Source organism: Oncorhynchus masou, chromosome 5, assembly GCF_036934945.1.
Source record: "Oncorhynchus masou masou isolate Uvic2021 chromosome 5, UVic_Omas_1.1, whole genome shotgun sequence".
Lineage (NCBI taxonomy): Eukaryota > Metazoa > Chordata > Actinopteri > Salmoniformes > Salmonidae > Oncorhynchus > Oncorhynchus masou.
In genome coordinates, this window is record NC_088216.1 from 26,058,213 (window position 1) to 26,081,985 (window position 23,773).

Here is a 23,773-nt window from a genome sequence, read left to right on the forward strand (position 1 = left end):
ATGGGCCCTGTTTGGCTCCTCCTGTTGCTGCTCACACCCCTCCTTTCAGCACAGGTTAGCATAGTTTCTGAATTGGGGACTACAGCCGAGTCAGAGGACCCAACGGCATCTGTTGTGAGCACTACAGGAGAGCCGGGCACCCTCTACAGCCCCGATCCCTCAGGGTCAGTCACAATCCCCTTGGAAGCCCCAAAGGAGGACTGGACACCGGCAGAGGTCTTTCTCTACAGCGGGGACTACTCCGTTTTGGGGATGGTGGAATGCGACCGGGCGTACAGTCTCACGGGCCAGAACGGCCCCCTGCCGCGAGGGTTCTATGGCCCCCTCCGACCGTCCATGGACGCCCTGGCCAACACGGCCAACTTCCTCAACATGATCTTCCAGGCCAGCGACCTGCGGGAGAGCAGTGTGCGGGAGGACATGGAGTGGTACCACGCCATGGTGCGTGCCCTTCTGGAGGCCGACCCCCTCATCCGGCAGGCCCTCCTCACCTTTGACGCCGACCCAGCCTCCACCACCCCCCAGCTTGTGCTCCGCGCCTCCCGGAACCCTGCCCCCCCCAGGTACCAGAACATCCTCCTCCAGGACCTCTCTAGCCAATGGGAAAGTCTGCACCTCCCGGCCCCCGCACCCGACGACACCTGGTTCAGAAGTTTTAAGTTTCCCACCACCTCCAACCAGCCCACCTCGACCCTATCTAAAAGAGTCCTCCTCAATGACCTCAGCACCCTGGACACGCCCAAATGGGGACGGGGTGATAGCTACGTAACCAATCGCAGCGGGGTGCGCTGGGCCAATGGGCCATTCCTAGAGTGTGAGGTCGGCCGCTTCCTGCCAGGCTGGCTGCTCACCCTATCCACTTCCTTCTACGGCCTGAAGCCCGACCTCAGCCCTGAGTTCAGGTCAGTCAGGGCCCTGGCTGCGTCTAAAATGGCACTATATTGCTTATAAAAAGTGTGACAAAGTGTCACCCTATTCCCTATATAGTGCACTACTTTTGACCAAGGCGAGTTGGGCGAGGGCCCTGGTCAAAAGTAGCACACGACATAGGGAATAGGGTGCCATTTGGACAAACCCATGTCTCTCTCTGTGTCTCATACTGATGACATAATTGATGTAGATAGGTTAAGTACCATCATCAAGGCATATGATGGCCCCAACCCACTACTCCTGCCCCCAGTAGGCTATAATTCACGTTTAGTGCCTGGCTCTCAAAATATCTGGCCCCAGTAGTAGCAGTAGCAGGTGTAGTAGCAGCAGTAGCAGCAGCAGCAGTAGCAATAGCAGTAGCAGTAGTAGCAGCAGCAGCAGTAGCAGCAGCAGCAGTAGTAGTAGCAGCAGCAGCAGTAGTAGCAGTCATAGTAGCAGTAGTAGTAGTAGCAGCAGCAGCAGCAGTAGTAGTAGCAGCAGCAGTAGTAGTAGCAGCAGCAGTAGCAGAAGCAGTAGTAGTAGCAGCAGCAGCAGCAGCAGTAGTAGTAGTAGTAGTGTAGTAGAAACCAGAGAGCCACACTGGAGATACTTTGATAAGCATTTGAAATAGCAGATATGATTGAATTACCCATTGCTGGAAACCATCTCGCTTTTCAAAGTAAGTCACTTTTAAAGGCCAAAGAAGTTTATCGAGAGAAAATGTCAAGCTTCAGGCGATATTGTTGAATATGGATGATTCAATTATAATAATAATATATTTGTTCCCATAAAAGGTCCTGTTGTTTATGTTGCTATTTGTTTGTGTCCAGTTAGTTTCCAGGATATTCTCTTTTACTGAAATGGATGTTTCTCTTTGTGTGTGCGCACGCACTTGTGCCAGGGGCGTAATCCGTGTGGATGTAAACGTACAGGGCCTTGATGTGAACCAGTGTGACATGGGGGACGCTTGGTTTGCCAACACACACCAGTGCAACCGCACCACCATGGAGGTAAAGATCTTCTCAAAACATTTAAGACCTGGAAAAATAGTAATTGAACTCCAAATTGTTGTTGAAGAGTTACAGAACCCCTTGTCTCTGACCAAGGCTTAGATTCAATCAGATCAAGCGTTAACTGGTGATAGTGTTGGAGCTGTCAAAATCAGTCAGCAGCTGCTCTTGATCATTGTCACGAATCCACACCCATCCCACTCGCATTACACTGGGTGTTGACCAGAGGCAAAGCCTCCTCTTGACAATCCTTTGCTCCAACGCTTCACTTTGCTTGAAATTTGTATAAAGTAGAGCATTTTTCTAATGCTCTGCTAGCAGGGTTCTCGCGGCTCACCTTCTCACAATCCCCCGCACATTTCTCTGCATGCCCTTGTTGAAAATGAATGAGGAACAAATTCTCCTGCTGAATTCGTTGTTGGTGAAACCCCCAACGAGAAAGTGTAGGCTACATATACACAATGACGCTCAAATAGAAAATCGTTCAACGAAATAATGAGGATTTCTATCACCCTAACCGAGGTGTAGAGCTCACATTCCAGTTTTGGAACTTGTAAACAAGGCTGCATTGGAGTTATCTTAATGCAACTCCATGCACCCAACTCCATGCACTCAATGGCAACGTCTGCTTTAGATACAGTGCCTTGCGAAAGTATTCGGCCCCCTTGAACTTTGCGACCTTTTGCCACATTTCAGGCTTCAAACATAAAGATATAAAACTGTATTTTTTTGTGAAGAATCAACAACAAGTGGGACACAATCATGAAGTAGAACGACATTTATTGGATATTTCAAACTTTTTTAACAAATCAAAAACTGAAAAATTGGGCGTGCAAAATTATTCAGCCCCCTTAAGTTAATACTTTGTAGCGCCACCTTTTGCTGCGATTACAGCTGTAAGTCGCTTGGGGTATGTCTATCAGTTTTGCACATTGAGAGACTGAAATGTCTCATTCCTCCTTGCAAAACAGCTCGAGCTCAGTAATGTTGGATGGAGAGCATTTGTGAACAGCAGTTTTCAGTTCTTTCCAAAGATTCTCGATTGGATTCAGGTCTGGACTTTGACTTGGCCATTCTAACACCTGGATATGTTTATTTTTGAACCATTCCATTGTAGATTTTGCTTTATGTTTTGGATCATTGTCTTGTTGGAAGACAAATCTCCGTCCCAGTCTCAGGTCTTTTGCAGACTCCATCAGGTTCTTCCAGACTGGTCCTGTATTTGGCTCCATCCATCTTCCCATTAATTTTAACCATCTTCCCTGTCCCTGCTGAAGAAAAGCAGGCCCAAACCATGATGCTGCCACCACCATGTTTGACAGTGGGTATGGTGTGTTCAGGGTGATGAGCTGTGTTGCTTTTATGCCAAGCATAACGTTTTGCATTATTGCCAAAAAGTTCAATTTTGGTTTCATCTGACCAGAGCACCTTCTTCCACATGTTTGGTGTGTCTCCCAGGTGGCTTGTGGCAAACTTTAAACAACACTTTTTATGGATATCTTTAAGAAATGGCTTTCTTCTTGCCACTCTTCCATAAAGGCCAGATTTGTGCAATATACGACTGATTGTTGTCCTATGGACAGAGTCTCCCACCTCAGCTGTAGATCTCTGCAGTTCATCCAGAGTGATCATGGGCCTCTTGGCTGCATCTCTGATCAGTCTTCTCCTTGTATGAGCTGAAGGTTTAGAGGGACGGCCAGGTCTTGGTAGATTTGCAGTGGTCTGATACTCCTTCCATTTCAATATTATCGCTTGCACAGTGCTCCTTGGGATGTTTAAAGCTTGGGAAATCATTTTGTATCAAAAATCCGGCTTTAAACTTCTTCACAACAGTATCTCGGACCTGCCTGGTGTGTTCCTTGTTCTTCATGATGCTCTCTGCGCTTTTAACGGACCTCTGAGACTATCACAGTGCAGGTGCATTTATACGGAGACTTGATTACACACAGGTGGATTGTATTTATCATCATTAGTCATTTAGGTCAACATTGGATCATTCAGAGATCCTCACTGAACTTCTGGAGAGAGTTTGCTGCACTGAAAGAAAAGGGGCAGAATAATTTTGCACGCCCAATTTTTCAGTTTTTGATTTGTTAAAAAAGTTTGAAATATCCAATAAATGTCGTTCCACTTCATGATTGTGTCCCACTTGTTGTTGATTCTTCACAAAAAAATACAGTTTTATATCTTTATGTTTGAAGCCTGAAATGTGGCAAAAGGTCGCAAAGTTCAAGGGGGCCAAATACTTTCGCAAGGCACTGTATAATGCCAGGAGCCACTTGTGGATTTGACCGCTCTAATGCACTTCCCCTTCCGACAATGCCAAAACAACAGCGGATGTCTGCTAAAGCGGATGTGATTGAATAGAGCCCTACATCTTCTAGGACCAAACCTTGAGTGGGCTACTCTGTCACAAGAGACTGCAAAATCTCTAACTGACTAAGCTCAACTCCACGATTTACACTGGAGTTGAGGGTACTGGAGCTCCGACGCCACATAAAATGTTTATTTTATTCAAAACTACTGATTAAATCACCCAAAGAATAGCCCGCAATTACACACAACATTGTTCTGTGTAATTGCGGGCTATTCTTTGGGTGCTAAAATCTGTAGTTTTTGACACGACTACAATACTCCAAGCCCTAACCTATACACTTTTGTAAGTCACCATATAGGCACCAATTAAGTAGCAGTCGTGGGTATTGTTACATCATATGATGCATATAAATACACTCATCAACCCTAACCGCTTTAAATAGGTTTACTCTCTCTCCATCTCCTCCTTTACCTTCAACCCCCAATTTATTCCCCTTCTCTTGTTTGATCATCATCTGTCCTTTCTGACACAATCCTCTCCCTCTCATCCCGCCCTTCTGTGAAAAGATAGCTGTGCTGGGTGGCGGAGGGATGAGCTGCAGGATTAAGATGATAATCCAGCAATGAATGACATCCTTCCCCCAATCCCCATGCACCCATCACTCATCTGACAGACAGAAACAACTCAGAAGCACAACCATAACCCAATCTCATCAGCATCATCCCCTCTCTAGTCTCATCCTGTCCCCTCATGGAACATCCAGAGACAGGTCAGAGGTGGAACAAGAGAGAGATTGATTTTCAAGTAGAATGGGATGTTTTATTAGAGATTATTTAATTTCCTACAAAAGGAGTGGATTGATTAATGTCTAATTGTGGGCTAAGGCCTCTTTAAAAAGGGGAAGAGATGGCTTGTATGCTGAAACCAATTTTAAAACAGGTAATAATGTATTTAAACTATATGATATATCTACACTTAAATCAAGTGATTTGATACCTTTATCCAATTTTTTCAAAGGCAACAGATGTGTCTTTCACTTTCACTTGTGTGTATGTGTGTGTTACATACAAATGACTCACCAACTCAATTTTAAATCCATATAACAGTCAACTAAACAAAATAAAAAAAACATCTCTCAATCAAAATGACATAATGCAATAAAAATAAATTAACACAATGAACCACATTAGATAGACACTAAGTGAGTCTAGCCATAGAGCAAATACGCCTCTGGAGTGAGCTTGATATGTACATCATGAGGCTTTAAAGTGCAAGTCCATGCTAGGTTTACCATGTACGCCATCTCCATCTGAGAGAATTAAATTGCCTTCATGCCTGCGTTCAATTACTTGAATCCACCGCACATACAAATATTTAACCCTTTAAGTAGGAACGAGAATACCCCGCCCACCTGAGGATCTGTATTTTTCCGGCATCTATTTCTTGTGTTTGAGGAATGCAAAATCCACGTCAATTAAATTCCGCTATATTGATAGCTTTTATTTTGATCCTCCGACTCTTTCATACTCTTGCTTGTGCCTGTCGTTTTTTCCGTTAACGTTACGAACGTGGAAATGTTTGTTATGACCTGTCGAACACACCGCGGTAATGGCTGCAATGGGTGGGCTACATTGTCTTTTTGTTGAATTTTTACGAAAGCTAAAGCGTCGCCAGGGATTTAACACACCGTCTCGACGCTTACATCAGAAAAATGAGAAGACAATATGACCTTATTTTGATGGTGTTCATTTTTGTGGAATTTTAAAAAGTAATAATTTAATAGACGTAGGGAACTGGTCTGTCTGCCCAATATAAAGGGTCAAAACTGGCGGAGGAATAAAAATAGCATAAATAGGAAAGTATACCAGTTTCATTTGAGGACCAGGATGTTGACAACACTGCCATACAGATTGCAAAATAGTTGGGGAAATATTTTTTAATGTGCCGATTCCATGGTACAGGGTGTATGAGTTGATATATACAACAACGCAAGATTCAAGACTTCGTGCTTTTCAGCTAAAATTATTATATAGAATTCTTGCCACCAACAAAACGTTGAATATCTGGGGCATAAAATCATCGAAGCTCTGCAGATTTTGTTGTGAGGATACAGATTCAATAGACCATTTATTTTGGTATTGCCCTCAGGTAGCCTGTTTCTGGTCTCAGGTTCAGGAATGGCTGAAAATGCATAGCTTTGATGTCAAATTGACCCTATAAATAGTACTGTTAAGACATCTGGAGTGACCGTGTCAGTCAATTACTAATATAATAATACTCTAAGTAAAATTATTAATCTTCAACTCACAATCTGTGGATTCTATTAGATTATATAGATTGAAATTGTACGTTAAACATCACAGCATAGTTGAAAGATATATGTTGTGTAGAAATCCGAAGAGGGTGGCCAGCAGAGATAGATGGGATGGGATGAGGGTTGTTAGGTGGAATTGGAGACAACTGGGAGTGGAGTTATTGTGTGGGAGATAGAATGATAGTCAAAGATAAAAGTAAAAACATTTTTTTTAACATAATGAAAAGTATGTTTGAATGACACTGAGGGGCAGTGTTTTTACAACTAATGCCGGTTTGCCTGAGGCTGATGCCGTGCAGGTTTTTGTACACATGCATATACACACACTCTCATTCAAATAAATGCATACAAGAACACACACATACATGTAATAGTGCCAGACATGCACACAAACATATACAGTTGGCGTTGCAGTTATGATCTTTGTTGTCTTTGATGTCCTTTGTCAATTTTTTTGTTCTTTTTTTGTTCTTTTTGTGTATTTTTATTTATTTTTTGCATTGTTTGCTGTTTTCTTCTGTCTTTTTCTTTTTTCTCTTCAGTTCATTCTCTTGGTTGTTGATGCATTGGGGGATTCTTGGGGGTGGGGAATGGAATGAATTGTATTTTTATTCTTGGGGGGACTGTGGGAAGGGTTTCGAATGGTTGAGGGACAGCTATTGGGGAACTTTGGGGGGATCTTGGAGGGTTCGGGTTCACGTTTTTTGGCCTGGTGGGAGATCTGTCAACGTGCCCTTGAGCAGGGCATTGACCCTGGATGCTTCTGTGTGTCACTCTGAATGGGAGTCTGTTGTATGACTGGTATGATGGAGTTGTTGAGCGGCTTCACTGAAAATATATTTTATGTTTCGGATATTCAATAAAAACACTTTTTTTAAATAAAAATAAAATAAAAAAATGTATACAAAAACACTATTTTTGTAAATATATTTTAATACTGTTGAAATGTTTACAAATTAGATGCACTGAAGTGAAACCAACTTCAGAAAATGAAGACTTGAATTATAGTGATATGTCTGATCTCGCAAACAATGTAAATTATGTTTAGATACTGTAGGTGTAATCTAGAGACAAGCGTGTTGATTTTTAATGTGAAGGTATCCTGCTATTGACACACTTGTTGAATTATGCAAGAGAACGTGACAACAACAGTAAAAAATGAGGCGGTCTAGACAGTGCAGGTAGGGTTGACCGAGCAAGTGTCTGGTGGTTGCGGCCCTGTTCCTCCTCTTTGTGTTAATTTACGCATATATGCAAATACGTCTGGTGTATTTATGCAAATGAGGTACATATAATTTTTAAAATACCTGATACAATAAGTAAATGTATATGAGTGAAGAAGAAAAAAAAGTGAAATTTGACAATAAATTGAATATCTGCATTCCCACCAAAATCCCTGAACTCCATTCATTATTTGTCTGTGCCAGTGAAATGTTTTTATTTATGTGCTATAACTCAATATTTCATGGATTATAAAAATTCAAAAAGTTTGGAGTATCTTCATCCATTGTCCAACTGCTGCATTTATTAGAATAGTTTAAAAAACCTTTTAACAATTTTGATGACCTTTGCTATTTTAAGCATGCCATTAGGTCTGTCACTACCTGATGTGGGAGTGCACGTGTACTTGAGTGTGGGCGTGTGTGTGTTACGTGCATGCGTGTTTGTGTGTGTATGTGCATATGGGATTTCACTGGCATAAAGGGGATAATGCTCTTGGTAGCGAAGCATTACATATCCATTTAGGTTTTAACTTAGATTAACACGGAGGCGAGAGGCGAGCGTCCAAATGGCTGTTTCCTTGACTGAATACTGCTGTGCTGGGAACCATCATGGTGGAGAAACTAACACCAGGCTGGCTGAGAGAACATATGGAACACACTCCATCTCCATTAACTCAAGAACGTCCAAGCATGTCAGTCCAATCAGGCATAGGCAATACAGTCACCTAACTAATAATTCATACCAACAAAGCCCTTTTTACCATAACAAGAGAACATTGTGTTTTTGGCCATTTTTACCCAGAAATGCTGGTATTACAGCAGCAGCAGAGATGATGCCTTGGTTGCATTGGTTTTTCTGACATCCACAGCTGGAAACTTTGCAATGGATGCAGATATGCCAACGAAAAAGTATTGCTTGCATTTAAATAAATAGTTAAATATTTTTTTTATTCCCTAGACCCTATTCATCCTTGGTAATCATGTGCGTAGACTCCGTCGAGCCAATCAGGTTTCAGCCAATTAGAGACATTGATTGATCAAAACTCAAACTACTAGCCTCGGGATATTTACACCCCTGTCCTTGTACTGTGATGTGAACTCTAACCCCCATTGCTTTTACTACCCTCCAGTGTGAGCCAATCACAGGCCAGGGATTCAGATTGGGCCAGTACTGCTGTCGCTGCAGAGAGGGATACTACAGCCCCCCAATGGACGGTAAAGAAGATACACAGGTTTCATCCCAAATGGCACCCTATTCCCTTTATAGTGCACTACTTTTGACCAGGGCCCACAGGCTAGTGCACCATGTAGGGAATAGGGTGCCATTTGGGATGCATACACAATCAAGAACATTTCTATTCAATATTTATCTAAGAACTTAACTTCATATAAGACCCTGGTCAAGGTGATGTAATCTTTTGACTTGTATGCCAAAAACAGCTCTAAGACAATACTTAAAGATTTATTGTTGTCATTGTCTAGCTGTCTTTGTTTCTATCCCCATGCATGTCTTATACAAAAGGTGGTGCTCTGAACAGCAGCGGTGGGGAGGGGGGTGGCGTGTGTTACCCGGCCCTGCCCATCTGTCTCCCCTGTTGGCCGGGCTGCAAGCGTTGCGAGGACGGCACCCCCTGTTGGGTAGAGGAGGACCGGTTCCTCAGAGCCGGGGTGCTGGCCGTCCAGGGCTTCTTCATGCTGCTGGTGTTCATCAGCATGCTGGTGGCCTACCAGTTCAGACGCAGCAGGGTGAGTGAGTTCTAGTGAGTGAGAGGGTCATATTCATTAGGGTACACTGTAGCAAAATGTATAGCAATGGAAAATGTGTGTTTCTTGTTGGACAAGTTAAGGTAGTCCCTCCCTGTTGCAGTATGTTTTCTTCCATGTAGTGCCTAATGAATACACCTCTGGAGTAGTTCCTCTAACAGTTAAGGTTAATGGTAGAGTCATATGATTCTAGATCTGTGGTTAGGGGCAACTTCTACAACAAGCCATCATTGATGGTTAACTGTGCGGTTTCATTATGAAGATCTCACTAATCTTCAAGTTTCTAAGTTTATTCGCAATGCTACTTTAGTCTATACTTACAAGAAAATTGATATCAAGCTCTGTTAAAAAAGTAACAATTAAGTTCTTCCCTCATTCTTTTGAAACACTGTCAGTGCTAGAATATTGCTTCCTTGTATATAGCATATGCTGAAACTCTGCTCTGTGGCTCTATCATAGGTAATCTAGTCATCTTGACGTCTTCTGTCATTACTCATCATAGTCGTTGTCACTCTAGATAAGAAATATGGAAATACCTAACTCTGGGCTCTGTGCTTGAATTTAAAAAACATCTCAAAGTAGGAGTGCTGATCTAGGATTAGGTCCTCCCTGTCCATATAATATTATTCACTATGACCTATGAGACCAAACTGATCCTATATCAGCACTACTCTAAGACTCCTGAATATGAGCCCTGAGTGTCAACATGAATTGAATATCTTAAGCCATGTTCTATGTGACAGCTTATGAATTAATACATTTATCCAATATCAGATGTATGCATACAGTATGGCCAACATACAGGTAACTGACAAAATAAAGAAAACTCCAACATAAGTTGTCTTTGATAGGGCGTTGGGCCACCACGAGCCGCCAGAACAGCTTCCATCCACCTTGGTATAGATTCTACAAGTGTCTGGAACTCTGTTGGAGGGATGCGACACCATTCTTCCATGAGAAATTCCATAATTTGGTGTTTTGTTGATGGAAAACGCTGTCTCAGGCGCCACTCAATAATCTCCCATAAGTGTTCAATTGGGTGGAGATCTGGTGACTGAGACACACACACGCTTTAAACCCCCCATACTCCTTTGAGACCCCTCTTTCAAAGTCACTGAGATCTCTTCTAGCCATGGTAGCCAAATTAATGGCCAACTGGGCATGTTTATACAAGCATGATGGAAATGGCCGTTTTAATTGCTTAATTAACTCAGAAACCACATCTGTGTGGAAGAACCTGCTTTCAAATACTTTGTACCTCTCCTTTGCTCAAGTGTTTCCTTTATTTTGGCAGTTACCTGTATATCTTCATGTGTCATCGCATTACAGCAGGGGCATTAGTATAATTGTACCTCCCCCTGGCCATTCTTCCTCTACAAGATAGTGCTCCATGGATCTAGTCTCTGCATACATCAACACATCTAGAGTTAAATGGTTAAACACGGAGCAGCGATGGTCCACAGAGACATCAGAAATCAAAGCACTGTAAGATAAGCACATCATACTGAACCAATCATGTTTCCTCAATTCCTCTCTCTCCCCCTCCCCTCACTTTCCATGTCCCCTTCCACCTCTCTCTCCCTCATCCACCCTTTCCCTCTCTCCGCCTCATCACGCGCGTCCTTCTCTCCATCGACCTCTACCTTCCGTCTTCTCTGCCCTCCCTCACCCCTTCCCTCCCCCTCACCTTCCCTCTCTCCCGCATCCATCCCTCCTCTCTTCCCTCCCTCCATCTCATCTCTCCCCCTTCTCTCTGACTATCTCACCTATAGAGGATCCGGGCATCAGGTCTCATACTGTTAGAGACCATCCTGTTTGGCTCTCTGCTCCTGTACTTCCCGGTGAGTGAGAGAGTATATGAGCGAGTGAGGGGAGGGAGGGGAAGGTTGCATCCCAAATGGCACCCGTATAGACCCTAATCAAAAGTCGTGCACTATATAGGGAATAGGGTGCCATCTGGGACTCAATCGATGTATTCGTTGCATTACTCAATGGCCGGCGATAGATTATCGATCACTTGTGTGATTCATTATGTCAATGAAGTAGTCGTTGCAAGACTCACTCATACATGTATCTAGCCTGAATCACTGATCAAAGTATCCCATTCAAGCCAATGGTAAGTGATGGGGGCATGTCCTTGTAAGTCGTTGATCATATTACTTCGCTCGCTAGAACACAAGGTTGAGTTACATATGTGCGATATACACATATTAATGTGTTCCCTTCCTCCGTTCAAATCAGAGGAGCTTTGCCGTGTTCCTACTTCACTACGGTATCACAGATGCACTAAAGAAACACCTATGGGGGATTCGGACGCTAAAAGGCAGATACAAAGGTGAAATTCCTTTCAGTCTGCTGTAGCTGTGGCGCATTGGCCCAGACAAAAGGGCAACTGAGGGACAGACTCTCTCATCTCTGTAGGGCATCACCTGGGGTGGTCACACACCGCCCCCTTTAGCCCTCCAGCCATTTGATCTACTGTTGCCGCGGTCACCGACCTAGAGCACACATACAATTCCACTCATGTACACACACAGTCATGTACACTGCTCATTTCTGTATACGTTCTGTACTGTTGTATACAGTTGTGATTACTAAGTGCATCGTGTGTCTCCCCTCTTGAGGTAGGTAGAAATGTTCAATTTGAACACATTATAATCAATTATGCTTCTGTATGATTTTTTATCCACAAAGCCTGTTGCCTATTGTAACTACAAAGACAAGGTCAACTAAGCTCATAGGGAGTGATTTCGCGTGATAGAACATCTGCTAATACCTCTCTCTATCTCTCCCCCTCAGGTTTTCATCCTGTACTTCAAGCCCAGTACCTTCCGATGCATCCTGCTTCGCTGGGTGCGACTTCTGGGCTTTGCCATAGTCTATGGAACGGTAACACTGAAGATATATAGGTCTGTACTACTGCACTCTCTCACTACTACATTTCATGTATTGTCAGTATCACCTCATGTGTATCCCCTCGTTATAGTCAGGTCTAACAATATGTTGTGAGATCTTTCACTGAACTCAGATCAGTTTGTATGCTGTAATGTAATTCAAAATGTGTCAAAAAGTGTCTGTATATGTATCTCTCTGCGGAATGAGTAACATCAAGTCAACTTCCCACACATACAGGGTTCTCAAGGTGTTCCTGTCGCGCACAGCCCAGAGAGTGCCCTACATGTCCAGCATACACCTGCTGAGGTTGCTGGGAGTCATGGTTGTGACCGTCAGCTGGTTCCTGTGTGCGTGGACCGCGGGCGTTCTACAGAACCGTGACCGTAACGTTCCGTTACTGATCATATCGACCACATCGGATGGTCAGGGCTTCAGCCTCTGTGACCTGGACCGCTGGGACTACATGATGGCCGTGGGTGAGTGGATAACACTAATTGAAAAAGAGGGTTGTGTGTGTTTTCCAGGTGATACAGAGAAAAACATCTATATTGAAAAGAGAAACTCCAGCACACGAGCATTCTTGTGTAGACCTCTTGACCAAAACCAAAAATCCAGTGAATGCTACTGTTATCGATTTGGCTTTTTCTGACTGGTTTCAAATAAAAGAACGCTGAGCTACAAATCACATTCCTGATTGAGGTCAGGGGTAAAAATCAATTTACAAACGTGATTTTGAGCTCAAAACCCCGGACAAAAACAACATTACTGCCTGACGCTATTTGTGTATGAGAAGAAAATAAACGTTATGTCTGTTTCTTTTTTGTCTCAGCCGAGCTGATGTTTCTGTGCTGGGGCAGTTTACTGTGCAGTGCTGTGAAGCCAGTGCCCTCAGCCTTCCACGAGCCTCGCTACATAGGTATCGCCATACACAACGAGCTGCTGCTATCCTCCATGTTCCACCTGCTACGGTAACCAGCGTACATGATACTTGGCTCTAAACAGAGGCAGTAAACTGGGATAACGAATATTATTTATAGTATATAAGCCTACGCTAGATGACCGACAGGGGGCACTGTTTTGAAGCCACTGCACCTCCATCTCGGCACTCCCCAACCATTGTGATAAATATTATTATTCATGTCTACATGTTTTTTTATACAATATGTTTATTTTATTACAGACACAATGCATACTTTAAATTATATTATGTGAGCTGGACGTTTAAATAAAAAATAAAAAAACATGTTCCTTAAAGTATGATTTTTTGAAAGTTACTGTGCCCACTCCAAAAAAAATACCTAAATTCATGTAATTTTGTCTTTGAAACATTTAATTCCTATGGAGGACTGCTTCTTCTGGGGAGTGCCAATATGGCCGACCGGTGGCTTCAAAGCCTCTCATTGGCCAATACATAGCATCAGCAATCCAGGGTTTATATACATCACTGTTTATTCACCAGGAGAAATGCATATTGTATAGGGACATAGAACATGTCTTTCTGTTCTATATTTTCCTTAGGTTTGTCATGCCCTCTCTGCATCCTGACTGGATGCTGTTGCTGTTCTTCACCCATACGCATGTCACTATCACTGTGACACTGGCCCTGCTCTTCATACCCAAGGTACACTACCGCTCAAAAGTTTGAGGAAGTCTTAGAAATGCCCTTGTTTTTGAAAGAAAATCACTTTTTTCCCCCATTAAAATAACATCAAATTGATCAGAAATACAGTGTAGACATTAAGGTTGTAAATGACTATTGTAGCTGGAAAAGGCTGATTTTTTTAATGGAATATCTACATAGGCCCATTATCAGCAGCCATCACTCCTGTGTTCCAATGGCACGTTGTGTTAGCTATTCCAAGTTTGTAATTTTAAAAGGTCGAATTGATCATTAGAAAACCCTTTTGCAATTATGTTAGCACAGCTGAAAACTGTTGTCCTGATTTAAAGAAGCAATAAAACTGGCCTTTAGACTAGTTGAGTATCTGGAGCATCAGCATTTGTGGTTTCAATTACAGGCTCAAAATGGCCAGAAACAAAGAATGTTCTCCTGGAACTCGTTAGTATATTCTTGTTCTGAGAAATGAAGGCTATTCCATGCGAGAAATTCACAAGAAAAGGAAGATCTCGTACAACGCTGTGTACTACTCCCTTCACAGAACAGCATAAAATGCTCTAACCAGAATAGAAAGAAGAGTGGGAGGCCCCGGTGCACAACTGAACAAGAGGACAAGTACATGAATTTGAGAAACAGATGCCTCATAAGTCCTCAACTGACAGCTTCATTAAATAGATGGCCAGCATCCTGGAGTCGCCTCTTCACTGTTGACGTTGAAACTGGTGTTTTGCGGGTACTATTTAATGAAGCTGCCAGTTGAGGACTTGTGAGGCGTCTGTTTCTCAAATTAGACACTCTAATGTACTTGTCATCTTGCTCAGTTGTGCACCAGGGCCTCCCACTCCTCTTTCTATTCTGCTTAGAGCCAGTTTGCGCTGTAGTGTGAAGGGAGTAGTACACAGCGTTGTACGAGATCTTCAGTTTCTTGGCAATTTCTCACATGGAATAGCCTTCATTTCTCAGAACAAGAATATACTAACGAGTTTCAGGTCTTTGTTTCTGGCCATTTTGAGCCTGTAATCGAACCCACAAATGCTGATGCTCCAGATCCTCAACTAGTCTAAAGACCAGTTTTATTGCTTCTTTACTCAGAACAACAGTTTTCAGCTGTGCTAACATAATTGCAAAAGGGTTTTTGAATGATCAATTAGCCTTTTAAAATTATAAACTTGGAATAGCTAACGCAACATGCCATTAGAACACAGCAGTGATAGTTGCTGATAATGGGCCTCTGTACGCCTATGTAGATATTCCATCAAATAAATCTGCTGTTTCCAGCTACAATAGTAATTTACAACATTAACAATGTATACACTGTATTTCTGATCAATTAGATGTTATTTTAATGGACAAAAAATTTGCTTTTCTTTCAAAAACAAGGATATTTCTAAGTGACCCCAAACATTTGAACAGTAGTGTACATGGCAATTTTCTTTCACAAGCAATATAAGTATAAATCTGAATCTGACACATAATAACTACTGTGTGTGTTCTGTAGTTCCTCCATGTTTCGAGGGCGGGGAGAGAGGAGATTGCAGAGGAGGTTTATGAGGATGAGGTGGAATTACGGCGATCCGGCTCGTACCTCAACAGCAGTTTTACCTCAGCAGTTTGGAGTGACCACAGCTTAGACCCCGATGACATTCGGGTAAACTCCTTTTCTGCCCTGGACACTTACTAAGTGACCATTTCTATTCAGGCACTGTCTAGGCCAAGAGGGGGAGAAATTATGAATCAAATTTAAACCTTAGTAAAATAAAACAATTATAAACATTGAATTACTGCTATAACCATTTGCAGGATCACTTTATACTAATTTAAAACAATTCTAATTTTCATTATAGACATAGAAAGCCCTGTGTGTATTTCACATTTTGTGGCCTGGCATAGAACTGACCTGTGTTTTCTCCTCCGCCTGCCCCTTCTCTTCTCCCTAAACTTGCCCTCCTTGTCCTTAACAATAACTCTTTCCCAACTAACTGTTCCCTATGGTTTTCCCCTCTGCTCACTCATACCAATACCCTCCCTAATTCCCTTTATCCTTCCTTCTCTCTTCCTTTTCACCTGAAACCAGGATGAGCTGAAGAAATTGTATGGTCAATTGGAGGTCCACAAGACCAAGAAGATGACAGCAAACAACCCCCACCTGCAGAAGAAGCGCAGCTCTCGGCGCGGGCTAGGCCGGTCCATCATAAAGCGTATCACTGAGATCCCAGAGTCCATGAGCCGACAGTGCAGCCGTGATGGCAAAGAGGTCAACTTGGGCAGCAGGGATGTTACGCACGCCGAGTCCAGTAAGAGAGCGCCAGATACTTTTAGCGTAAATTACAAAGATCAACCAGTAAAGCAGCCTTCACCAGTGCTGCGTAAATCTCAAAGTGACTATGACTATGTAACCGATAAAAACCTCTCCTTGCACGACTCCATGTTAAGGGCGACTCTAGCTAAGAGATGCTCACAGCGCTCTGAGACAGACTCGTTGTATATGGCACCATTGGTCTGTAAGTCGGCCAGTGCCCAAAACCTTACAGTCGATAACAATCTCCTGATTCCTGGACCTACCAAGCTACACAAGTCACTGAGTTTAGCGCCCAGTAAAACCCACAGTCTGGAAGACACCTCTCAGGTAGGCAGAGATACCCAAGGCGAACACGGGCAGTCCCAACAGGATGTCGCTATTAAGGACCAGACCTCAAGTGCCCTTGTGCAATCCCAGTCCTATGACAAGGCCGAAGTGTGTCCCTGGGAGCTTGCGGAGGAACGCCCTGCCAACAAGAACCAGCCACACGTTACCTTTGCTCCCTCTGAGGAAGAACCAGAGAGCCCAGAGGGTTTATCATCACCAATACTGAAACATATTTGCCCCTGGGACCATTTACCAGTTCCTACCCCAGCAGAAAGTCCTGCTGGGGATTCACAAGGCGGAGAGGCAGAATGTGAGTCCCCGAGACCCCAGGCTCCCATCTCCGCTAGTGTACCTGGGTCCCCAAAGAACATGCGGGTCTTCTCCTTCCGCACTTCCACCCAGAAATGGCTCTCTGTAAAATCTTTTGTAGGATCTGTGGATGCAAGCAGCAAGGAAAAAGACAAAAAGGAGACAGCAGGAGATACGGTTAAGAAACTAGACTCAATATCACAAAAAAGCCAGGGGAGTGTAGCCACCATCGCCGTTATCGCAGCATTAAAATTAAAAACTCCAAGCATTTCAAGCGCAGAAGTGAAATCACAAAGTGTTTCAAACTTGGAGAAGAAATATAATGTTTCAAGCATAGACAAAAGGACACAGCAAAAAAGAAGTATGACAACAGTAGATGTGAAACCTGCCCTCGTTAAACAGGCTGCAATCAGACTGTCCTCAAGTGATTCCTCTGAAAGAAGTCCTAGGAGAATAGTGGTTGTACAGTCCACTGTCTATCCTTGGGAGTCAGAGGACATACAAAAGGACAGTATGTATGAAAACGTGTTCATCTCAAGCAAAAACACTGCACATAGCACAGCTAAGACTCCTTCCACTCACAGAAGGGGTTGCCAAATTAGGCCTGCTCTGAGTGTTGCCCAATCAGATATTAGCCCACGGGATGTTCCTGCTTCCTCCCAGCAAGCCCCACAGAGACAACAAAGCATCATAGCAAACATCTGCCCGTGGGAGGTGGAGGAACCAGAGGAGGATCCAAAGGCGCCTGCACGTGTCAGTGTATGTCCTTGGGAATCAGAAGAAGTATTGAAAAGACAGGAGAGTATCCGGGGAGAAGTATGCCCTTCGGAAGCTAGTGTTTCCGCCATCCCAATTACCTCAGCGTCCAACCAGTCTGAGAAGAAATCAGAGGGTCTGAACAAGAAACCAACAGATGTATGTCCTTGGGAAACCGATGAAACCCCACAGATTTCTCAAGGCCTAAAACCCCAAGAGAGTGTACGGGTTGATGTCTGCCCTTGGGATGTGGGGGATTCCTTCCCTGAAAAAGTAAAGGTGGCGATTATTTATGAAAATGTTCATCCACAGGAGAACAAGGGATTGCATAAGGCGTCACCAAAATGTCAGGAGACAATACATGCAAATGTCTGTCCATGGGAATCTGAAGAGACCCCAAAATCCCAAGACAGTGTACGGGAGAATGTCTGTCCTTGGAAATCAACGGACATGCCAAGCATTGGGAAGCAAGATGTACAAACAAAAAGCACAGAGCAACCTAAATCTGCCCCTGAAAAACGAAGTGTCCCCATAGCGAAAGCATGTCCATGGGAATTCCCTGACCCACCGAAAGACTTGACAGTACTTTGTCCTTGGGAAAAGGTGGAGAGTCCAATGCCACCCATAGCCATAAAGATCACCAAAGGATCATTTTCCCAGGAGACCACTGTTGCAAAAAACAATATTTGTCCATGGGACATTGGAGACCAAGAAGAGACAGAAGGAAAAGACAGCCCTTGTACAAATGTTTGTCCTTGGGAAACCCAAGGCAGAACTCAAGCTGATCCAAAAAAGACTGACAGCGTTCAAGTAAATATTTGTCCTTGGGAGACTGAGAAACCAGAGCAGCAAGAAAGCACTCCGGCTATTGTCTCCATAGAAACAGGAAAGACTAAAAGACCAGACAGCGCTCTGGCAGATGTTTGTCCTTGGGAAACAGGGGCAACTGATGAGCCAGACAAGACAAAAAGACGAGATGGCACTCAAACGGACATTGGTCCATGGGAAACTGAGGATCCAAAAAAGACAGAGGAGAAAGATGGTGTCAAAGTTGATGTTTGTCCTTGGGAAACTGGAGAGACTGAAAAGACAAATGGACAAGACTGTACTAAAGCAGATATCTCCAAGGAAACACAAAAAGAGAAAAGACGAGATAGTGTTCGAGTTAATATTTGTCCTTGGGACACGGATGTCCCCGAAGAACCAGAAAAGATGAAAAAGCAAGACGGTGTTCGGGCAGATGTTTGTCCATGGGAAACTGATCCAGCTGAAGAGTCAGAAAAGACTAAAGGCCAGGACAGCACCAAGGCAGACATTTGTCCTTGGAAAACTGGTCCAACTGAAGAGTCAGAAAATAGTAAAAGCCAGGACAGCACCAAGGCAGACATTTGTCCTTGGGAAACTGGTCCAACTGAAGATTCAGAAAATACTAAAGGCGAGGACAGCACCAAGGCAGACATTTGTCCTTGGGAAACTGGTCCAACTGAAGAGTCAGAAAATACTAAAAGCCAGGACAGCACCAAGGCAGACATTTGTCCTTGGGAAACTGGTCCAACTGAAGAGTCAGAAAAGACTAAAAGCCAGGACAGCACCAAGGCAGACATTTGTCCTTGGGAAACTGGTCCAACTGAAGAGTCAGAAAATACTAAAAGCCAGGACAGCACCAAGGCAGACATTTGTCCTTGGGAAACTGGTCCAACTGAAGAGTCAGAAAAGACTAAAAGCCAGGACAGCACCAAGGCAGACATTTGTCCATGGGAAACTGGTCCATCTGAAGAGTCAGAAAAGACTAAAAGCCAGGACAGCACCAAGGCAGACATTTGTCCATGGGAAACTGGTCCAGCTGAAGAGTCAGAAAAGACAAAAAACCAGGACAGCACCAAAGCAGACATTTGTCCATGGGAAACTGGTCCAGCTGAAGAGTCAGAAAAGACTAAAAGCCAGGACAGCACCAAGGCAGACATTTGTCCATGGGAAACTGGTCCAGCTGAAGAGTCAGAAAAGACAAAAGACCAGGACAGCACCAAGGCAGACATTCTTCCATGGGAAACTGGTCTAGCTGAAGAGTCAGAAAAGACTAAAAGCCAGGACAGCACCAAGGCAGACATTTGTCCATGGGAAACTGGTCCAGCTGAAGAGTCAGAAAAGACAAAAAACCAGGACAGCACCAAAGCAGACATTTGTCCATGGGAAACTGGTCCAGCTGAAAAGTCAGAAAAGACTAAAAGCCAGGACAGCACCAAGGCAGACATTTGTCCATGGGAAACTGGTCCAGCTGAAGAGTCAGAAAATACTAAAAGCCAGGACAGCACCAAGGCAGACATTTGTCCATGGGAAACTGGTCCAGCTGAAGAGTCAGAAAAGACTAAAAGCCAGGACAGCACCAAGGCAGACATTTGTCCATGGGAAACTGGTCCAGCTGAAGAGTCAGAAAAGACTAAAAGCCAGGACAGCACCAAGGCGGACATTTGTCCTTGGGAGACCGGGGATCCTATAGAACCAGAGAAGATAAAACATCAAGAAAGTGCTCGAGAAGACGTTTGCTCATGGGAAACTGATGAACCAGAAAAGTCTGTAGAGAAAGAGGAAACTATGATTGCCAGTGTCATACAGGACATCACAGAGACCCAGGGTGCACTCTCTATGGAAGAGGGTGACGCTGCAGAACCTGTAGCCGGCAGCACACAGACGGCAGAGGCAGCCAAAGCTAATATGCCCCTGGCTCGGCGTGATGCTATGTGCCCTTGGGAGATGGAAGGGACCAAATCACCATCATCCCCGTCATCCATCACAGAACACGACAATAACTCTGACGTTTTTACATGGGAGCCTGAAAACATTCTTGAAGAGGAAGAGGAAGAGGAGGAAGACGATGCCGAGAGTGCTGCTGAAGCCTTCGTCTTCCCATCTGACTTGTAAACGCCAAGACTGTCAATTACTGGCTAGAACAGCAAAGCTGTCCCATAGCAGGGGGGGTAATGAATCGGACATGACCTTTGCCAACCTGAATGTAGCAAAGGCCCCTGGACTGTCCATCCATAACATTCCCCAGAAAAACACTGCTCCACAAGCAATACGCCCCTGGGCCAGGATCTTCAAATGCTCTGCCCACCAGAGGTACATTTACCCTCCCAGGTTCTCAATCAGAGAAAGCTTCTGGATGCAGTCCCTCTTCTTCTTACCACTTTGACCCCTTTTAGAAATGTATATTGTTTTCAGTCTTTCTGTGTTTAAGTGACAATGGGCTCTTCTGTATCACACAGTTAAAACCCCATCGCCATGGCTGTGAAAGGTTGACAATGTGCTTAAATAACAGCCTGAGCTTGACGAAGCTGCCGATAACTCCTTATAGACACACAGGGAAATAATCTACACTAGACCAGTGCTCCTTCAGGTTAACCTGTAAGCACATCCAGCATTTTTGGAAATCACTGATTACAATGGTGGTGATGCATGTCCTTTTGTTGTCTGCTATAAACACATTCCAAACAATTTAAGGACAGCTTTCCAGCTGTAATATAAATCTGTGCTTTTTCAAAGTCAATTGTGTCAATTACAAAGTCGTGGCTACAAGGATATCAAATGTAATGTCAGTAATGTGGATCAACAACATGATCATGTCCCCACAGACACAGAGCTAATATTAATAATACATCTAACTTTAACAGAGAACTTAAATCATACTAATTCAATACTGACTTGTGAAGAACTAGCTATGTATGATCTGTTCTTTTGAATCATTTGCAATACCAATTTTATTAGAAGAAGAATAAATACATTAATTCATTTTTTTTAAAGTAGATCTACACTTTGAGGAGAATGCAAGACCAAACATTTTTTCACATTATTTTTTTTAAAGCATACAACTCAATTTGGAAACAGTTGCCCTAAAAAGAACTGCACCCCAGTATAGTCCTGCTAAAACTGTACATAAGGCCATTGTCATTGATTTATTCACCATTTCCATGCTTTATTTACCAAATGTATCCATCCATCTTGGCCACATCTCCGCATTCAGTGGAAATTAAAGTTTGTGCGGTGGTGATATCATGTTATTCGCAATGGACTAACTTAGTTTTGTGAGTGTTTTTTGAATGGGTGTGCTGTCTTTTTGTTAAGTAGAATGAAACACCATCATTACACAATGCATCCTTTTTGTATGCAAGTTGAAAGTGATTTCTGTTGATTTCAGTTATTTTTGTATGTTTTGCCTATGAAAAGTACATTCACTGAAATCAAAAAGGTATGAAAAAAGAGATGGGACATTTTATTTTTGTATTCTTTAAATTAACATGGAATATATTCACCATTGAAATAAACCATACAATCTGTACAGATCTGGACAATATGGATTATTATTGTTTTAGATGTAAGGAACAACAGTGCATTTTTATATAAAAAGGCAGAAAACTAAATGTAGCTTCATGATGTTTTCTTTAAAAAAATGGAATGTTCATTTTAACAGTTGATTTTGAGTCTGTACGTGTTGGCCCAGAATTACAGCTCCCACCTGTGGTCTAATTGTGCCACTGCACAGCCTTAGGCTTGGGCACTTCATAGTTGAGCCCCTCGAATTCCTCGCCTTGCTTGAGCTCCAGGCCAGGGATCATAACAGTCTGAAACGGAGGAAATAAAAGCCAGTGAGCAGAAATTACAACCAGACAAATGGGCGCAAATGCCTCTCCAGAATCAGGTACTCCAGCACATCCCTGGGCTCCTCTTCGCTCCCCATCATTAGTCTGCCGAAGCGGTCGTAGAGGGCCAAGGTCTAACCCCCAGAACAGACAGGTTAACAATTTAGGAATGATGTTAATTCAGGTAACACATCAAGGTAACACAACCCTTAGAGGATTACGGTGACACGATGATGTAGCCATGAGTGGGACAGATTGAGGGGTCCGGAGAAGGTAGGGGGGAAAGGAAAAAAGCGAATGCGTTAAGAGAGAATTGGTTCACTCATTACTAATTGGTTCACTCTTTACTACTATGCTAATGCTATTGCAATGTGAACGTTTCAGTCTATAAATATAGCTAAAGCTAAGCATAGCGCCATTGTCTCCTTTTAATGTTTCAAAATGTGGGATTCCATAGTACCCAACCTGTGTGTTAAATACTTGTTTAACGGCTCATCATGACACTATTCCAAAATTATGACAACCCTTTTCGGAGTGACACACTGTGTGTTTGCGAATTAAGTACAATAGGCTTGGGCAATAGAGACCACGTGAGGTCGGTATGTGCTAGCCCACTACTTATAACTAAGAAATGTCAAACAAATGATATCCAACTCAGGGCTGCAGCTATGCATTTGGTTTGCTAAATGGCTAGATGTCGTCAAGATCAAGCGTCTCGCTTACAGCAGGGACATTCAATTCCCTCTTGGATCAAGAGCCCGGTTGCCTAAATTGTTTTGAGCATTTAAAAAACAGAGCCACATGTGTGCACTTGCATAACACAGTATGATACAGAAACGGTATGACAATCCATATACCGCCCAACACTAAAGTGCAACCACACAAACACACTATTTGCAGCAGAAGCAGCCATTTTTATAACATCATGATAACACTGGGATTGTATCAGTGCAAATAGAACTGAGGATAAATATACATGGTGAAATAAATAACTGTTTATACAACACACAGGCTAACAGTTAAAGAAAGTGTACTGGTGATGGTGACAACTGCCTGAAGGAGGGAGAACTTACAGGGTAACATCTTTCTGTCACAAGGGAGTGATACGCTTAAAAGAGCGACTGCCCCCAAAAAGCAACATCTTGATTTGATAGCAACCTGTGGCATTGATGAGCCAAAAAACATTTATTCTGGTGTCAAAATTTACTAAAGTGTAAATAGGATTATTTCGGTCATAAAATAAGTCGTCTCGACCAAAACTGAGATTTGCGAGATAGCAAAAAATGGTATATGACGGAATAAAGGGTACTGTAACAGTTTTCCTTGGGTTGTGTTTATTTCCATCCTGCCCACATACCCAAAGCAGGCAGCACCCAAGTAATCATCAATTTTGAGCGC

At 43.2% G+C, this 23,773-nt stretch overlaps 2 protein-coding genes across 4 annotated transcripts in view; one reads left to right on the forward strand and one right to left on the reverse strand.

Moving 5' to 3' along the window:
• LOC135538192 (metabotropic glycine receptor-like) lies at positions 1-22,076 on the forward strand. Its single transcript, XM_064964162.1, has 14 exons — positions 1-902; positions 1,811-1,919; positions 8,904-8,988; positions 9,296-9,519; positions 11,310-11,378; positions 12,337-12,446; positions 12,670-12,908; positions 13,262-13,400; positions 13,951-14,053; positions 15,549-15,698; positions 16,125-18,153; positions 18,214-18,987; positions 19,342-19,995; positions 20,278-22,076. The coding sequence occupies exons 1-14, from the start codon at positions 1-3 to the stop codon at positions 20,658-20,660; spliced, it is 5,970 nt and encodes a 1,989-aa protein (XP_064820234.1). The 3' UTR covers positions 20,661-22,076.
• Positions 21,914-23,773, reverse strand: part of LOC135538244 (large ribosomal subunit protein mL45-like) — a 7,067-nt gene continuing 5,207 nt past the window's right edge. The window contains exon 4 of one of the 3 annotated variants that reach the window (XM_064964186.1): positions 21,914-22,357. In XM_064964186.1, the coding sequence (XP_064820258.1) occupies positions 22,348-22,357 (10 nt within the window). In that variant the 3' untranslated portion in view covers positions 21,914-22,347. The remainder of the gene's footprint in view (positions 22,358-23,773) is intronic. The other 2 variants (XM_064964187.1, XR_010455372.1) reach the window with 2 other exon arrangements.